The 19,885-nt window shown below is 44.6% G+C and overlaps 1 protein-coding gene across 4 annotated transcripts in view; it reads right to left on the bottom strand.

The window, feature by feature from the left end:
* Window positions 1–1,771: 1,771 nt before the first annotated feature.
* Window positions 1,772–19,885, bottom strand: part of lrrfip1b (leucine rich repeat (in FLII) interacting protein 1b) — a 40,150-nt gene continuing 22,036 nt past the window's right edge. For 2 of the 4 annotated variants that reach the window (XM_079996952.1, XM_079996953.1), the window contains 10 exons: window positions 14,055–14,090; window positions 13,784–13,909; window positions 12,822–12,992; window positions 12,019–12,111; window positions 10,385–10,487; window positions 6,037–6,086; window positions 5,747–5,858; window positions 4,279–4,358; window positions 3,940–4,044; window positions 1,772–3,328 (listed from right to left, as the gene is read on the bottom strand). In XM_079996952.1, coding sequence (XP_079853078.1) covers window positions 3,218–3,328; window positions 3,940–4,044; window positions 4,279–4,358; window positions 5,747–5,858; window positions 6,037–6,086; window positions 10,385–10,487; window positions 12,019–12,111; window positions 12,822–12,992; window positions 13,784–13,909; window positions 14,055–14,090 — 987 coding nt within the window. In that variant the 3' untranslated portion in view covers window positions 1,772–3,217. Of the gene's footprint in view, window positions 3,329–3,939; window positions 4,045–4,278; window positions 4,359–5,746; window positions 5,859–6,036; window positions 6,087–10,384; window positions 10,488–12,018; window positions 12,112–12,821; window positions 12,993–13,783; window positions 13,910–14,054; window positions 14,091–16,349; window positions 16,416–19,885 lie in introns of all 4 variants that reach the window. The other 2 variants (XM_079996950.1, XM_079996951.1) reach the window with 2 other exon arrangements.

Genomic DNA, 19,885 nt, shown 5'->3' with positions numbered 1-19,885 from the left:
TACCGCAGTTGGGTAGATAACTATGTAGGAGGAAACTTGGATCAAAATGGTCATTATTTAACAATGGTCGTTCTCTAGCAACTTTTAAATGAAATAACGGTGAAATTGTGGTCAAATATGTGTCGCTTTGATGGGAACCCCCTGGAAGCTCTTGAAGGACATTGAGAACCACTAAATCCCCTCATTTACTAAGCAGATACCGATTTTCTGGGGTGGTATAGCAACTTGGTATTTGTAGAAACTTGAGGTGGTTAATGACATTTTGTGCTGGATTTATGTAACAAGTGACCTTGCGTCGTCGTATGTACTTTGGCAAACGCGCACGGAAGGTGGGTGGCGGTGTCGGAAAGTTTGGCGCAAGCACGTTGGGGACTTTGTTAACCCTAGATTCCCACCGACAGACGTATTTACTTACCAAGTTAGTGACCAGCGCTTGCTAAAACCAACTTTTTCATCAGCCCAGTCATTACTTTGTTCAGGGCTTGGACTGTAGCGCACCGGAAGCACCTTTCGCACCAGTCAAACCAAGAAGAGCTGGCTTAAGCTCTTAATCGATATTTGGACTATTCCCAATACAACTAAAGTGTTCTACTACGCCCCATGCAACACCAGTCTTCTGCTGTCGGACGCTCGAAGCTCTCCATTGCACTGGCATGCACTGGCAGTTTCCCCAAGGGCAAAACCGAACTGGTCTTAATAACAGGAATTTTCCAAAGAAATAATCAAAGTTTTGTATGACCTGGCTAGTGTGGTCATCCGGGAAAAAAAACGTTCTAAATTCCAAATTAAATCAATACAAAGTCACTCTTAAACACAGATCTGTCTCCTCCGGTTATAAGTTTCATCGTACTATTTTGCATTTTTCTGCCGCGAAAGATGTCTGATGGGTGATTTCCGTTGGGAATCGGGGGAAGCGTTGGGCTACTGTAAACCCACAACATGCACACCCCCGGGGCCCTCGATGGCGGATGACCCTGGAGTGAAAAACCGGAACCCACCTGTGTTTCTCCATTATTAATTGAATCGGGAGTGACGGGGCCATCTGCTGCGAGGAATTAACATTGACACGGCGTCATCTAACGTGTCCAGGACTCCGGCTCTCGGGTGTGGATGCCTCGGTAGTGCAAATTGGAGAAATAAAACGGCGTGTGAAGTAGAGAAACAAATGCAGCCGTGTCGAGTTGTTACATGAGTTTAATATAGTGCTTCGAAAATGCCTTCGTGATGACACTCGACACCCTTTTTTTTTTTATGACAATTAAGGGAGAAAAAAAACAAAAAAAACAACACTGTACCAGTACAGGTCTCCGAACCGCGCCTCCTAATCAATAGGATGCACAAACATATTAGCTACTGTACCCTAAAACAGAACCAGGGTATAAGACATTGAACCCTCTTCCCAAACACAGTTTAAGATATTGCACAGTGCTTTACGAGGAGCTGCGTGTGTATTTGTTTTGAGCTCGCAGAATAAAAAGAACGTTTGTTTAAAGCCTTGTAAACAACTTGCTGCAGTTGAACGTAACATTTGGAGACCGTGACAAAATTGCCTAAAACTGATATGAACTGATGTCTCCTCGGTTGACTACGTTGTAGTTTGCAGGACTACCTACTGGGGGGGGGGGGGGCAACAACTTATACATTCAAAAACAAACTTGTTATTGCGGCGTGCGACTCAAACAAAGACATTTCTTATGCTCATGTTAATCCTCGAAAACATGATAGTACATCCAATGCTACCTGAAATTCACCAGTCCGACAGAACTAATGATTTAAAAACATAACACGTAAGAAAAGTCTTCAAGCGTCTCGAATCGACAATAAACCATCAACGTTTTTCTTTGTTTTTTTTTTAGTCTTTCATACCAGCAGTGATTTTGCATGAGAGGGCAGGATTTTTCTTTTCTTTTTTTCCCCCCAAATGCTGGATATGATATTTTGGAATCATTCTTTTAATACCTCATTTCATTCATTCATCGACAATTCATTAGACCTTCCACAAGGACATAATATTCAGACATCTACAAGCTGGTGATATTTTATCCCAAGTGCCATGTTAACTGTTTTTTGTATGGTTTTTTAACAATTAATATAGCTTAAAATTAAAAAGACAAGCGATATTCCAGATATTCCCAGCCTTGTCAAGCTAGGAGTGTTTAGGGAATATTGTATTTACAAATGTGGTCAAATGCTCTTCTCGGACAAGAAAACACAGAGATAAGTGTCGACAAGGCTGGGTAGTGATAGCAATTATTATTTTTTTTTTTGTTTTATTACATTTTTATTTTATCCTTATTTGTTCATATTCAATACCCTCAAATCCAAGTATTGATGATAGACACGGATTGCCATTCTAAATAGAGAGATAGAAATAGAAACATGTCATTGTCTAAATAGTACTTGTCCTGGGCTCAACCTCAGGATCTTGTTTTAAGCATTTTGATGCATTTCTGGCCTCAAAACGAATAAATTGGCGTCTGTCTCAATACCCAGCCCCGCAAATTATTAAAAAAGAAGAAACCCAAACAAAGCGAGAGGAAGTCGTCTCCAGCCCCTAAGTGGAGTTTGGCGCGGCAGCACCCTCCCTAGTGTCCAGACAGAGGTACTGCTGTACTTCTCACTAAGCGCTGGGTGAAATAGTATTTGAAAAAATACATCTTGAAGTGGAATTCCATTCGAGTTAAATAGCTACAATTAGGACTGTCCGATAGCAATCTTTACTAAAAGAGCATTTTCAAATACTATCTAACCTTGGTGTGCTATGTCGACCGGGTAACGGCACAAGGGATACTGAAGCTACATTACAGTGGTGCCCATTTGGTGTGTGTGTGTGTGTGTGTGTGTGTGGGTGTGCCTGCGTGTGCGTGTGTGCGTGCGCGTGTGCATGTGCGTGTGTGTGTGTGTGTGTGTACGTGCCAGACTGGATTCTGTATTTCCAACATGACAGCAGCGCTTGTCCACATGCAGGTCATCAATACATTCCAGAATCCCACTCGACTGATTGTCTGTCCCTCGTGGTCCGGGTTGACAGCATCCCGGCGCGGCGCGGCCAATTCGGTTTGATTACGACTTCCATCGCACTGCGGAGCCTTTTGCGACGGTAAGCCTTCACTTGTGCCGAGCGGTTGGACGCGTGACGTTTTGTTTCCATCCGGGGCCATCGAACGCGACCCCCTGACCCGGGGGGTCGGGGGGCGGGGGTCAGATTGAGGAGGCATCATTGCTGGGCCAGCAGCGCGTTGCGGTTGGCTTTCATCTTCTCCAGGCGTTTGGAAAGATGGCTGTTGCTGACCTCCAGCTCATCGATCCTGTCCAGAGCCGACCTCAGCTGCGGGGAGGGGGGGAGGGAGGGAGGGAGAGGGAGAGAGAGAGAGAGAGCAAAAACTTATTATGAACTTATTATTCAAGCAGTTTTTTTTTTTGTTTTTTTTTTTTAAACAATTACCATTTCTTATTCAATTTTCAAAAAAAGAATCGAGAAAAAAAGATTTCGCCATCGTCTCCCAAACAGCACAGCACATTTTCACAATCCCAAACAACTTTTCCATTCTCACATCGTTCATTTTTACGTAGAATTTGCATTCCAGCTGTACTGTATGTGTTTTGACCAAATTTTTCGCTTCATGCTTTAACCGGTCATGACTCTGCCAACCATCCAGCCTTTGTTTCACACTAAAATAGACTCCGAGCTTAGCTTGTCCAAAAACAAAATAAATACAACGCCTGCTTGTCTTTTTGTGTTTTGTCTAAGAAAACCCCCGGGGAAGGGGGGGGGGGGGGGAGAGAGAGAGAGAGAGAGAGAGAGAGATAAGAGATCTGTCCAGATAACAGATACAAGCAGATGGGCTGTTTAAATCCCTGAAATGATCCTCACGCGATGTGTGCCCACAACAAGTTTCAGAGACGGACGGACAGATGGATGGGATGTTCGCTCCTCACCTCCCGCTGCAGCTTGCGTTTCTCCACCTTGAGCTCATCCTCCACTTTCTCCGCGCTCTCGGAGGCCGTTTTGTAACGCGTCACCTGACCCTCCAAGCGGATGATCTGGAGGGGACAGACGGAGGTCACCAGGCACGATTTGATGATACAGCTAACGATAGTAGCCAGCCGTATTGTCATGATATCAATAAAATCGAGAGACACAATTTTTTTTTTTTTTTTTTTTTTTTTTCGCGGGGACGGATTATTATGAGGACAAAAATCGTGATGAAAAACCGGAACGGCGTTTGCCCCCTTAAAGAAGTGACCTAAGAGCTCGCAAACACGGGAGCCACTCACGTTTTGCTCCAGAGCTGTCACTTCCTGTTCCGATTTCACCAGCTTGAATTTGAGATCGCTGATCTGCCGGTTGGCGTCCCCTGGGTCCAAGAGAAGGGAATCGCGATGAGAACTGAACGTGTGTGCGGATATGTTCCCTGGCACATTTGCGAGATCTCAAAATTTGGCTTCGCTGCCGTGACTGGCATGTCAGTTTTTGAGAGCCTTCCGGGGAACATGTGAACTTGCTTGGGGGTTTTGACGGCATGTTTGAGTAAACATAAAACTAGCAACATAATGTTGCGTGGTTCATTTTCTCATCATCTAGACTTAATTGGCTTCCGAATTCTTGCACGACACAAATTTTTTCGGATCTTGACCCTAACTCTCCCCAATATTATTTTCTCACAAAGCTCTTTCCATTTAACAAGCAGGGTTTTGACAGTGATTTAAAAGATTTTCGCAAAAAAAACAACCCAAAAACTGATATGAACCGGATGGGTGCAAATAGTATAGACATTTCTACTATGCCAACACACACCAACCTGTTTTATGATATGTGATCACATACACCATACAAACCATACGAAGCTCAAATCCACAAAGTAAACATGAACTCTTTCTAAGTGACCGATGCAAAGTTTCACTTCACCAACAAGTTGAAACCTAAAAATGAACTTTGAACTGTCACATACAATTTTAAATACAGTATGTGTGGTTGTACAGTGTCGGAAATTTTAAATCATATAAGACGATCAACTGCCAAGTCCCAGAACAGCCCCGATATTTAGAAATGCAGACTCTAGACCAGACTCAAGGCAGAGTCCAGACTTAATATAATCCGAGATATGAGTCCCTCTTCCACCCCTGCCTAAAAGATTAAAAGAGAAGAGGAGTCCATGGGAAGGCTTTTCAGACTGATCCCCCTTTACCGGATGGCCAAACCTGCATGAGGTGCCAAGTGGGAAATGCCCTAAATGAGGGCTGGTGGAGTAGATAATAAATTGCCACCCATGATTATGATTTACCAACAGATGGCTGGTGGCAAACATCGACTGCAGGGATAAAAATGAACGCAGCGTCTGTGAGGACACCAGTTTGTTTCCCAAGAGACGTCTTGAAGCCTCAAGTTTGGGTTTACTCTTGCCTCCACGTTGGCAGGAAAGGGAGCCAGAGCTTTCTACATTTGGGCAGTGGGGCAGCGTCTTGGTGTGCTGGGTGCCTATTAGAAGCTGTAAACTTGGAGATTGAGTCCCTAGAGTTTGTGGGGGAAAATGGACTTTTCAACTATGAACTAACTTTCACCCAAAAAGTCTTCTTTTTCCATTGACTTCCATTCAGTCAGAGTTTATTCTGAAGCACCATCTGGTGGCTGTTAGCCGAACTGCTGTTTGAGGCACTTCCGCGTGGACTTCAACACTCGGCCGTGATGGTTGCTACTTGGCAGCGTTGGGCACTGACCTCAGGTTTAGGTGAAGGAGGTACTCACTCTGCAGGTCCAGAATGTGAGAGTCCATTCCATTCTCCAGCACGTTCTCTGAATCCGACACGTCAGCCCCGTTCTTCTGTCCCTGCTCCAGCTGAGACTTCAGGCGTCTCACCTGCATGCGCGCACGCACACACGCACGCACGCACACGCAAAATTTATGATGATATAAATCATATTTATAATTTGGCAGATGACATTATACCCCGGTTCTGATTTGGACCTGGTAGAACCCTGTGCAGGACCCCTGGGAGGTCCCTGAACCCACTGTGAGAACCTCTGCTCTAACTCACCTGATCTTGTAAACACTCTCTCTCATCAACAAGCTTCTTCAGCCGGAGCTCTATAGGCACAAACAAGTTACAGTTTCAGTTAAATCAGTATATTCTATGATAACATCTGCTGACATACTACTATACTGAGAAATTGCAAACAAGGTTCATGCAAAATGACACAGATTCCAAATTATTATTTCACTCTTTATGAACAAATTGCCCATTTTGCATTGATGACTACATGTACCAATTAAAATCACCCCAAAATTGTCGTGGTTTGGTCATTCGGAATGATTGTTTGGAGACCGTCATAACAAGAGCTGCTTACCCCACTTGTATGAAGCACTGGCATCTGTTTAGAAAGTCGGCAGTGATCTACTTAGCACTAACATATATTCTTGTTAAATCAACATGATATAGGTCATTATGGCGACACGCTGTAATCAGCTACACTCCAATAAAGAGCGCACGAAGATCAAATCAACCACATCTCTCCAATCAACAAAAACTTCATTCCCTATTCATTATTTTATTAAAAATCCATGTAGCTACTGTATTCAATTAAACTTTGTTTATACAGTTCATCCGATTTTTTTACCAAACAGGTTGACATTCAAATCTATACTCTTACCTATTATTTATACGTTTTTTTATAATATAAAATGTTTTGTAGACTAAAACCACTCGTTTTTTCATAAATGTTCTGCATCTGTTATGAATATAAAGCAAGATAAATGGATATGCTCAAAACTTTTCAGTTCACTCAAAAATGACAGTTTATTAAGAAGCGGAATACACATAAGGATAGGAGCAAGAATCCAATACACTTAACAGTTCCAGCATATTAACATTTATCTTATACATGAAAGCTTTAGTCCTGAAGCAAGACATTTACAGCAACATCAGTTCATCAATGGCAACCGGAAGTCTTCATTTTCTCCTCGGTTTCCTTTCTTACACATTTGTCTGACTAAGAAACACTGCAGTCAAAATACGAGCCTTTTCCAGACAAGTCTGCTACTGGAAGGATTTGCAACTCTTGGATGACGTACTCTGCTATTGGTTCCTCTTGCGGTGATATTATTTGCTTGGGGCAGGCTATGGGCTGCTGTCCTGGCGTTTCCCCCATTTCGGCAAGAAAGTTTGCTTCCTCGCAACTGTCCATCAATCCGCCTGATCGGTGTTCGTGATCCTGGGCGTTTGTCTCCGACGGCTGGTTTGACGTGGTCTCCGCTGCCCCCCGACGGCCTCCCGGAAACCTCTCCTCTGGTTTTTCACCGACGGGAAGGGCCATCGTCGCGAATTCCGGAATAATCATCTCCTGAATTCCGCCAACAATAATCTCTATTGTGCTCCTCGCTGCTGCCGATTTTTGACCCGTGTATCGGGAGGTGAACACTGGGATTTGACACACTTTGTGTTTTTTTGTTTTTTTTTGGTCCTTTAGAACGATTTCCTCGAGGCCTTGAGCTCCGGGGGATGGCGTCATGCTCGACAGAGACTCAGTGGTTTTATTCACGATGGGTTTGCCAAAGTGGGAGTCGACAAACACGAGGTCTTTGTCGCTTGCACCCGTTGGATCCTGATGCCTACCATGTCTTTCTTTTTCACAATTCAGGTCACCCGTCATTTCTGATGTTTCAGATTTGGGTTTGACAATCAAGGTATTTTTGTAAAATTCTCGGTTCTGAACCTTCTGTTGGTCAGTTACATTCTGGGAGGCGTCATAAGTTTTGGGCCCATACTTTGCTGTAGGGACTTGTGACAGTTCTTCACGCTGGTGTAAAGGAAAGCAGTCATTTGTCTTCGCAGGGTCGCTTTTCACAAAGCACCTGTTGAAATTCTGTTCCACATTTAAGGGGTCTCCAGGTGATTCTCGCAGGGGCGGACACGATTTGGTTCGATAAGCTGCAATTGTCTCCTCAACAATAGTCACATCACCCGATGCATTCTTGGTACGATCTTGGTACCCCGCATCACACAAGGGCTCTTGCCGGGCGATGCTTGATGAAGTCTCCACAGGGTTTGAGTGCATTGCTTTTACATTGAACATTGATTGATGGACTAAGACCGGGATTTGAAGAAGGATTTTTGAGGATATGTCAGTAGCAACGTTGTGGCTTTCCAGGAACCGTCTGACTGTGCCCTGAATAATCTCTTGTAAACCATCCAAATTATTTAAAACCTCGTCGGGGACACAGGATAATAAAGTTGGTGTCAATGTATTCCTCTGGTCTTCGCTCTCCTCATAAATCAATGAGGCGCCTCGACTTGTTCCCCCTTGCGGTCTGACGCCTAATGCCTTTTTACCCACTGTACTTGGTAAAACCCGAACAGCGGCTCCCCGTTTCACAGTTTTACCTGGCAGAGTAATGTCAGAACGTTTCTGACGATCACATTGAGATGCTAACCGGATCTGATCGGACCCTGGTGTAGCTGTGACATTGCCCCTGCCATCGAACGGGGTCTCGGCAGAACGTTCAACAGACGCCCTGCCATCAGGTTCCACTTTCCGGTGGCCAAAGAAGGCCTCGCCTTCGGGTGTGTGAAAAAGATTCTCTGTGCTTTTCGGTTCAGTCTTCCATTCCTTTTCAAAGCCTGGTCTCAGAGAAGGTTTGCTCAGACGAGAAACACCCTGGTTATCAAATATACGGCCTCTCGCTCCCCGATGATGAAGACCTTCAGAACCAGGTGTCTCATTGTTTTCTGGGACCATGTGGTCATTGGAGACGGTCTCCTCCTGTGCCACAGCTTCAGGACGTTCCGTGTGAATCCCTTCCCCCTGGAGGTTTTGTCTCTCTGTGCCTGCACCATCGCTCACATCCAGCACGTCCATAAACACATCTTTATTTCTTGGGCTTTCACTGAAGATGGATGTGGCATCATATGAGGAGGTGTCCTCCAATGGGGCTATGGGACACATGAGGTTGCTCTGTGCACAAGTGTTTAAACTTTCTCTTTCAGCTATTTCATGCATTGGTAGGACTTTGTTTTCCTGTTTATGAGCAGATAATGCTGCACATTCATTACAAACTGCCTCTTCCTCGTGTTTTTCCAAAAGGTGGCTTGTATTCTTATCTTCCTTCTGGGAACTTTGGTCCAAAGTGGTTTCACTTTTCATGAGTGCAACTTCCTCTCCACATGAAGAAGTCTGATTTTCAGCTTTGGCAGCAACTTCTTTCCATTTCTGTTCAGTCATTAATTTTTTTTGAGCAGGAGAAAAAATGTTCAATGCAACCGCTTTGTTGTTAAGGATGATGTCCTTGGCAGGCCTGGGTGGAACAAGTCCTGTTTTATATAATTTAGCTTGACGAGCACCATTTTTGCCGCACGAGTCATCAATTTCCGTAATAACAGCTTCGGGATAAGATGCTGCGCACAAATTGTATTCTCCCAAGCGGAATTCAATTTCCATTTGTTCTGAGTGGCACGCGGTTCTGCCTCTCCAAACTTCGCCACTCTGGATGAACTTGGTGCTTGCAGGTTTGTCGTAAGAAAGACGCGCGTCTGAGTCCGTCAGGTCGCGTTTCGCCTCGTCCCTCCTCGCGGCTGCTGGTTTTGTTCTGTCACTCTGGAGCATGTGTTTTGCAGTTCCCTCGTTCCCGAGAGGAACAGGGAGGACATCCTGCTGGGTCGGAGGCCTACGAGCTGCTTCGTATTTAGCCGCCTGCTTCTCCCTCCCTTTAGTTCTGGATGGATATCTCATTCCTCCCTCACTCCTTCCTGGTAGTTTTTCCTTTCCTGTCTTTCCTGCAGTGTGTTTTTCTACCCTCTCTGTCCTGGTCAGCGGTTTCTCAGTTGCCTTAACTTGTTCTGATGAATCCATTCTCGTCCATTCATCGACGGCGCAACTATGTATTGGCTGGGTCCCTGGATACATCCACAGGGGGTTTTGGGTAATGTTTTCTTTTTGTGATTTGCTGCCGTCTGGTGGTCTGACTGAGCCAAAACGCTGCCACTCTCCGGCTTTGCCTGGAAGAGTTCATGGGTTAGAACAGGGCAAATACTGTCATGATGATGATTTTTTTTTTTTCTTCTTTTTTTCTCGAAATTAAACCGCGTAGAGGTGGGATGGGTCATTGTACTGATCACAGAAGAGTTGGAGAAAACCACATGCAAAGTGAGGACACAGAGCGGGAGAAGGAGTGCTGAAAGAAAGATTATTTTCAATATTCTTGAGAATTACAAAATGCATTAATTACAATTTGGAAACAAATTAGAAAGTAAGAGCTGACTCTATTTTAAAACGGCCTATAGTGTCAACGTGTGAAAAAGTGTCAATTATAAAAAAAAAAAATTTTAAATAATTCATCTTCGACCATTCGATTTCTTCATCATGTGATTTAAACGATCTGCTGTTGCTTACCCAGCATGCTCTCACCGTGAGGGGGGTCCTGAGGATTGTCCATCTCCCCCTGTGCCGTCTCCCCGTTGGTCGTTATCTCGGGAGACAGCACAATTCCGTGTTTCTGTTGGAGGATGAAAAGTGAGAATAAGTTAACGGTTTCGTGTGTGCGTCTTGGACAAATTATCAACACTACGTCTGATTTCTTCCCCTCGCAAAATGGAGGCCGTTGAAGACATTGTACCTTGAGCGAATCTTTGAGGCGGACCACCTCAGCCCTAAGCCGGTCCCGCTCGCACCCTGTCACTTCTGACAACTCCCTCTGCCGCTCTAAGGCCTGAGCGATGGCCCAGAAGGGTTTTTTTTGCGGTGAGAGGTGGAGTGTATGGTTCGGCGAAAAGCAGAGAAGAACGGAAGTGAGGGGGATAGAAAAAAGAAACGGCAGTGAACAGTCAAAGAGAAGTCACAGTGGACGTGTTAGGGGAAGGTAAGCACTGTGTTTAATGAACTAGCAAGCTGGCAGAGTAACGATGGTTAATAGGGTTAGCTGTGTCCTACCCCAATCCTCTTCTCCTTCCACTCCAATGTTTCCTGGAGGTCAGCGATCTCCCTGGCACAGACGTCCCTTTTGAGACGCAGCTGAGCGACCTCCTGGCCATGGGAAGTGACCCGGAAGAAGGAAGGAAGGAGGGATAGAGGGGCCAGAAGGAGGGAAAGACAAGCAAGCAAGAGAGCTTGAAGCAGCAGAAGTGGTTAGGGCTACGGGGGCCGCTGCACTTTATTAGTTCAGTTCAGATTGAGCTGTGAGAACCAGAACATTGTGAGCATTTTTGTTTTTCCACTCCTGATACAGATTCTGAGAACTAAACTGTAGAGCTAAACTCTAGTGCCAATACCAGACCTGCCAACCTGCAGGCATTTTGTGTACCAACGACGGAGTTCTTAGTCAAAATACGCAGGTACGAAATGCCAGCTGAAACTACGCCAAAAAATAAAAAATAAAATAAAATCACATGTATTTATTCATTTATTTAATGACAGAAATCAGGAAATAAATCAATACAAAACAATAGCGTACATTTATTTGGTATTTAAACTACATCCCTGGGATTGGACCAGATGCTACTTGAACTCTGCATCTGCTGATACTTATAGACTAGAATTGGTATCGTGAGTGAAAAAAGTGGTCCCTAGCCATAAGTTTACGAAGAAAGTGTAGAAATAATGGAATTTGCCTCACTGCAGAGCCAGCCAGTTGCAGTTCAAGAAGTATGCTTCATTTCCCTCTTTACGCCTTTTTAGATGACAGAACCCCCTCCTTGCAAGTGAACCCCAATGAAAACCCAAACTAAAATGGCTCAAATTAAGCTTCTCTTTTATCCCCCATCGATCTCGCCCCTATCTTTAAACCGTACCGGCACTAATCTCTAAATTTACGATAATCCCAACCAAGAGCTCCCCAACACCTGGCCTTAACCCCAACATCGGACCTTGATTGGAGCAATTTGAAGTGAAATATCCGCCGTGTGGCAGATGAAGACTGTCGATCCGCATGCCAAACGTCTTTACCCCCCGCCCCCCGCCCCCCAAATAACAGTGCAGCTTCGGCATAACGGAGCTGCACTTCAGCGTGTTTCAGAAAGCTGGGTACTCACTGTGAGCAGCTCCTCGCTCTGTTTCAGGGTCTCGTTCATCTCTTTGAACTGGAACTGCAGAACGCCGTGGGCATGCCTCTCCCTCTCCAGCTCCTGACGCGACAAAGACTACATTAGGCGGCCATTTATGTTAATTGACTGTCTGGTCCCCATTTTCTGCTTGGATTATAATTTAGACCTAATTGTGTCATATCTACCTTAATGGATTATATTTATTGCCCTTCTGGCTATGAGTTACTTCAAGTCGAACTAAACATGCCTGTCAGGTATATGGGATGATGGACTATGGAAAAAGAAGGCAAATCGAAATTCAAAACATTATAGACTAAATCCATTTTTTGGGCGGGGGATTATATGCATCACTGCTGTGCATTGGGAACATTCTTCTGACATCACTCTGACGTGACTGAAAATTCTCTATAATCAACCACTACAAATGGAGTCATTTCAGATGATTTAATGACATTTTATTGCTGACTTATGACGATTATTGTTTTTCAAGGTTTTTAACATTAGGAACATTAAAAGATGATGGCAGTGTCCAATGGGTGTCTTAAACATTCCTTTGAAAAATAGTGTTGACAATTTTTAGTGTAGGCTGTCACTTATTACTAATGGATTGATCGAAACCAAGGAAACATTGATAACTTATTATTTTACACCAGGCATTATGCGCACGTTACAAGGCCGCGAGGGAACAATCACAGACATTCTCCGTCGGACGTATGATGGCCCTAGATGCGCGTCGTATGCGCTCCTGGACGCGGCGTATGCAAACACACATACACACTCTGACCCCTGACCTTTCCCTTGTTGTCGTACTCCCGCCGGGCCTCCCACAGGCCCTCCTCCATCTCGACCAGCGCCTCCTTCAGCGTGTCCACCTGGTACATCAGGTTGGACTTCTCGTTGTGCAGCTGAGCGTTGGACACCATCGCCTTGCGGTACTTCTCCTCCGACTCCGCCAGCGAGTCCTGGCGGAGGGAAAAAAGCAACAACCGTTTAAAAATCGGAGCGTTAGGAGAAAGGGATCATGGGCTATTGTTGTGACGCTAAAAGAAAGGAATCCCAGCAGAGCCCCCCCTCGGTAGTTCTCTTTTACAGCGGGTTGTTGTTGTTGTTTGAGAAGCAGTGTTGGTGTGAGGGCAGGGACGAGGTGGATGGGTGAATGGTTCCGGAGGTCTACATACAATCTAGGACATTCTACAACAACATTCGGTCAAAGGTTACAGAAAATAGAAAATACATAAGAGGAATCGCATGTTACGCAACACAAAAAAAATCAATAATTAAAACTTTGAAATCATGCAATGGAAGGAGTTTCCAGTTTCCGAATCAAGAGTGATGCTCGGAGAGGTGAATGAATGAGTTTTATCTTTTTATTACGCGGCTCTGTGGAATACTCTATTCTGATTGGTCAACGGCAGCAATCAAAAACCAGTCACTCCTAATAATGGCCGCTGTCTGTTAATAATCACCGTTGCCACGGGCAACCACTTCTCTGCCAGGATTCGTGTGATGTCCCTCGCGTCACGCCGCCTACATGCTGATGCTAACACTAGCTAGTGGCGCCATCTTGTCAGGCCACATATAAACTACAACGGGAGACTTGAAGAGATGAATGTTGTGTCCAATTTCACCTTAATAGCAGTAAGAAAGCAGTTGTTTTTCGTTTCCTACTAGGGCGCATAGTTTGCTATGTGGTTGGCGGTTATCTTGCGATTAAAGACTGGTCATTACCACACACATATAACACACAATGTACCTTAATGTCCCTTATGGACGCCTCCGTCTCCACAGAGAAGGACGTATCGCAGCTCCCTCTGCGCGAGGACGGGCCGCCCAGAGACGCTAGCGTGGCCGCTGATAGGGTGGAGGCCGTCCTGGAGCCCTGAGAGGAACACACACACACACACACACACACACACACATATATATATATATATTTTAAAGGATTTTTTTTTTTAAGGTTTTTCTAGATGACTCTGTAAACCACCTATACCTGTGCATGTTTGTGTTTTTTAAACAGAACTTACTTTATCTAGAAAATCCCGATCCGGTCTCTCTTCGACCTGCAGACAACAACACCTGACATGATTGACTTTTAAAAAATCTTTATGATCGACTGCACAAATGTCAAAATGTCCGCCAGTCTGTCTGGCTTGCTGATTGCCATTGTATTCCTAAAGAAACACAGACGTCTCCGTGAAGCGCGCACGCGCACACGCACACGCATACGCACACACGCACACGCACACACACACACACACACACACACACACACACACACACGCGCACGCGCACACACACACACACACACACACACACACACACACACACACACACACACACACACACACACTTTTTCAGTAGACATGATCCAGATGTTTCAAGCTTGGCCAAAAAGGAGTGACGACTGACAGTTTAAGAACAATACAGTACAACATAATACAGTCTTTCCATCACGCCCAGGGCATTCCAGGCAGGTTCTATGTAACTGGACCAAATAGGCATTTTGCAAAGCACAAAATAACAGAAACACCTCGTGATGTGTTCATATCAAGGCCCTAATAAGCCGACAGTCAACCTAATAAGACTGGACACTGCGGAAGCATTTGTAATTGTGATTTTGTAACTTTAAATGTAAACTCTATCATCATTTGCATTGAAAAAAATGTCTCATATTATTTGGACCCAAACGACGGCGAAAAGGTGATAAAGAGACGGTAAGCTCCCTCGGTTGTAGCACTCTCTACCAACTGTTTATTTATATAATTGTCTTTTTCATCAAATACATTCTCTCCAATATATTTGTTATCAATTCCCTAATTATCTTACGTTAGGAACTCCTTAAAACCTTTCTTGTCTTAAAAACACTCGGAAGAAAGATACTGCGCTTCACCTGTAACGTGTAATGTTCATAAAGACAATGTATATGTATGTGACAAATAAAAAATCTTGAATCCTGAATCTCTTGAATCTAATGAAACAATTGGCCACCAGGCGGCACAAAGGGCAAGCTTGTCATAACAGTAAGCGGCGCGTTTAAGCGTAAACATCAACTACATGTCCCACATCATTCAAACCGGTTCTCCTATTAGTGTCATTAATATGCAGAGGGACCGCAAAAGAATATCTATAATAAAGAGAAGTACTTTAGAATAATGAAGGTCTGCACAAAGGAATCAAAATGAGCAAAAAGCTAATAGCAAAAAATATATTATTATTATTATTATTATTATTATTATTATTATTAATATTATTATTATTATTATTTTAGAATAGGGCTGGAAAAGGAGGACGTGAAGTCTCAAAAGCCCGGGCTGCGGGTTGGAGGGTGCGGCCAGGAAGGAGCGCTCACCACTGGGCTGGCGCGGGCCGAGCTGGCCCTGGAGGAGGCCCGAGAACTGGAACCCAAAAAACCACTGTAGTCTGAGGGCTGGCAGCGGACAGAAAGAAAAACAAGCAGGGAAAGGGAAGGATGGAAAGGTAAATGACGGAATGAAAGATTGAGGGGGAAAAAAGGAGCGTGAGAAGGGTGTGTGTGTGGGGGGGGGGGGGGGGGGGGGCAGGGGGAGAAGACAATAGCAGCGTTAGTGTTTAGAAGTTAATGAAATTGAAAATGAACAAAAACAAACAAAAAAAAACAAACACAACATTCAGCAAGCAGAAAGAAGTAAATAAGGGAATGCGGGACAATAAAAAGAAAGTACAGTACAGAGCTGTAGACAACCAAGGCCAAACTGCATTCAGCTCTCTCTCGCTCTCTCTCTCTCTCTCTCTCACAAGTTCCATGCTTCATTGAATCCACTAAATAACCGGACAATTTCACGAAACAAGCAGACGACGGCAGGCCTGGACCGGTGCAACTGTTATTACACGGCATGACCCAGAAAGAGGGGATATCGTCGTCGTGGCAACCTGGGAATGTTTTCCGGGTCCCGGCGGTTTATCGGGACCAACAATAACATCAGCCGACTCCTGAAAAACATTAACATCGACCCCCGCCCCCTCACAGAACCGTGTTTATCCAGTGGAAATTCAGCCAAAAGTTCCCTCAGCTAAATATTATTCAAGCAGGGCCACCACGTTAAGAACAAAATGTGCGCTCAACTGGAAACCGCAATAATTATACTAAACACTGACGCCATCGTCCCAAGAGGTCAATGGAACAGAAAGCACCTTTAAAAAAATAACCAAAACAACAACATAGTTCTAATATATACGGTGTTTATATACTGTATACATATATTATATACTGTGGTGTTACCAGGGACAACAGAAGTCGAGGTGTGTGTGTGTGTGTGTAATTTTAGGGTGGGCATCCTTACGGCACGGCCACTGGAGTTGCTAAATCGCCCAGTGCAGGGAAACACAGCGTCCTCACACACAGAACCCTGAGGGGAGGGAAGAGCCGTGCGCACACACGCACACGCACACACACACACACACACACGCGTACACACACACACACACACACACGTACACACACACACACACACACACATGCACACACACGCGCGCGCACACACGCACACCAAGGTATCAGCCATCAGCTACAGCAGCGCTGCTATGTAGACTTTTATATCCCAAGCATGCCAAAGTTTGTACACACACACACACACACACACACACACACCTTCACACAAACTTCACATCAACAACCGTACTGTATGTAGGCAAGCACAAAGCACAAATAAGGAACATGCTTGGTGCATACCAACTGATACACGCACAGAATGTGTATGGTCTGTACACACACACACACACACACACACACACACACACACACACACACACACACACACACACACACACACACACACACACACACACACACACACACACACACACAGTATTCTGCATTTTCTGATATTCTTCAAAATTTTCGGTTTTATTGTTTGGCAGTTCCACCCGACTTCCTTTAAACGTTTGAACACAGGACAAAGGAGGTGCAAAATATCTGGCGCTGTAGGGACGCCAGACCACACACCACGGCATCCGCATGCTTAACAAATGCACACACACCGTAAACGAGAACCAGGCGGTAGGTAGCAAGACCAAGAAAAAAGGAAGACCAAAAAATAAAAAAAAAGAAAGAAATGGCTGCAGACCAATAGGGGAACACGACGCCAACGTCATCAAACGAGTACGATTCATTCCAGTCCATCAAGACAAGGCACGACGCCGGGATGCTCAAAGAACGATGCGATTTGCCGTAAACGCCATTGATATCCAACGTGACCTGGCATCGCATATCAGGTGCACCTCTTTTGAAACGCTTCAGGGAACAACCCCATGGAGGTTCAACTGAGAGAACACCACCGACGTGACGCAAGGACAGTCATGCCGACATTCTCAGAATGACAATGGTTGACAGTATGAGTCCTGTACGGTAGGTTTAGAGTCCCCTAAGACAACAATCCAGTTACAGTCTCCGTCAAGGAGTATTGTCTGCTGGTGTTAAAAGTATGGTCACCACGTAGGTGTGCTGTACTTTCAATACGGGCCGAAACACACCCAACGTGTACTGCAGTACGTACGCATGGAAATTCTGAGTGACGCGAGCTCCAGTTGCAGTGCCAGGTGCTGCAACTGGCAACTGTCAGAGAGCCAGAAATCTTGTATTGAATTTTATATCGCTCATATTGTCTTTCATTTAATTTTTTTTATTTTATCCCTTTTATCAAAAAGAAATCTCTTCCACTCATCACGGCAGTTGAATTTGACGAGTCCCCGGCGAGAGGCGGGACACGTTTGTTTCCACACGGTTATTAGTAGAAACTCCCATTTCTCCGATGATTTAGTTTGTATTGTTTTCTGATGCGTTGCTGAGCGGTTGACGTGTTTGTCGTCGCTGTGGTCACTCGATCGTGGATGTTAATCCCACTAACCAAAAACAATTTGTCCTCTACTGCCCCCTGGTGGAATTTGGTGTTTTTACCTCCCTAGGAAGGTTTGTACAACCAGACGTTGCGCTTTGCAGTGAGTCGGACCGGTGTTTGCATACAGCGGTTTTGTAGGGTTTGTTTCAGCTCATAGTCAACATTTTAAACGTCTCTTCCTATATATCTTTCCAACATTCTCATTCCCTTCATCCACCTGTCAATCCATGCATTCATCCATCCATCCATCCATCCATCCATTAGAGTCTAACAATAAAATCACATCTATCTACATCATCTACTCTTATCTATTCTATCTACTTGTTGATCTCTATACTGACTCTCCAGCCAGTCTAGATGATGACATAATGGCGCTGAAGAGAGAGAAGAGAGAGAGAGCGACCAACCCTGTGGCTTTGAGAGCGAGGGCCTTCGCTAAAGAGCGCAGAAGGCTACGGATGGAAAGAAAGAAAGAAAGAAAGAAAAACAATTGAAAAGATTATGTGGAGAAAATGCAAAGCAAATCATTTACCCCTCGTTTTAAAACAACATTAGCAGCCATGTCATACGACGACGGATGAGGAAGACGAAAGATTTGGGAAATTCTGTTCAGGGTGTAAAGTTTAACTGGGCCATAAAATAGTCTGAAAAAAATTGTCATCACTTCCAATGTTATTAAACTATAAATAAAAAACAAAAATGTAAGAAAATTCTAACATGTGTTTATCAAAAAGGGGTCTCTGTTTCAGTCCGTGGGAAAAAAAAAAGTATATACATACAAAGTTTGAATTGTATACATTTGTCTACTGCAAGAATTTACAAATTTTCTTAAATACCAGCCAAAGCGACAATAAAAAAAGGTCTTCGAAAGACTTAAGTAGAATTCCCTGATACCCACAGATATTATTAATATTTCATTATAATTTATTCAAGGTATAGATTTATTTACACAGATTGCCGGAAAGAGCAGGAGGCGGCAAGGAAAGAGCTATTTCACACACACAGACACACACACACACACACACAGACACACACAGACACACACAGACACACAGACACACAGACACACAGACACACAGACAGGGATCTGGGGGTGGCCTGTCTTGCTGAGGGACAACTCAGCAGGGGAAGAATGAGGGGACGGAGCGAGCAAGGAAGTGAAATGAAAGAGGGACAGACCCGTCTGTTCTGAGTGGAGGAAAGGTGTCTGAGAGAAGGCAGACTGCTGGTACTGCAGTGCAAGTCCGAAGAGTACGCCCCCTACAGACAGAATACAGAGTGACATGACAGAGTGATGGGGGGGGGGGGAGTGATTAGTAGATAGACAGATAGAAATGCACAGAGAGGTATGTCGAGAGATATGTACTGATAGAGCCAAGGAAAGCACAAAAATAATCCGGTTGGGCGGGGTGAGAAAATGCTGTTCAGTATACGGGACAGTAAAAGGGAACGAGGACAATGCAAAGACAAAGGGAAAACGGAGCGATATCTATGGTGAAATCAAGCCGAGCGCTCCGGTGAAGGAAGTGAGCTAGTGGGGTAGGCTGGTGCCCCCCGATGAAATGAGCAGGAAGAGGAAAAGTCGAACTGTCTGTGAAAGGCTCTGTTTTGCCTTGAGCACACTGGCAACTTTAGAAATTAGTCAAAAGTCACAACTTCATATTCAAATGTATTGCTTTAACAGCAGCCCCTTTCTGGAGCCACAGTCAGGACCTCCATGGAAGGGAGCAGGAGGGGACAAACTGTAATACTCTGTGACTATTGGAAGTGACATAAATTTGGACAACTTCAACTGGAACTGGGGTAACAGAGTCGCTCCAATGCAGAGGTTAAGGGGTTCCATAATTTGCTCAATGGCAACCATGACACTCTTTCAGGGAACGAGACAGCACTTCCAGTGGGGCTTTGGTATGGCTCCGCTAATTACGGAACTTGGACACAACACTGATGTTTCTTCCCTCTATTTATGAGGTCTCAGTTTG

Source organism: Zeus faber (genome assembly GCF_960531495.2).
Source record: "Zeus faber genome assembly, chromosome: 2".
Lineage (NCBI taxonomy): Eukaryota > Metazoa > Chordata > Actinopteri > Zeiformes > Zeidae > Zeus > Zeus faber.
Note: the sequence above shows the minus strand (reverse complement) of the source record. Positions and strands in the feature narration are given on the sequence as shown.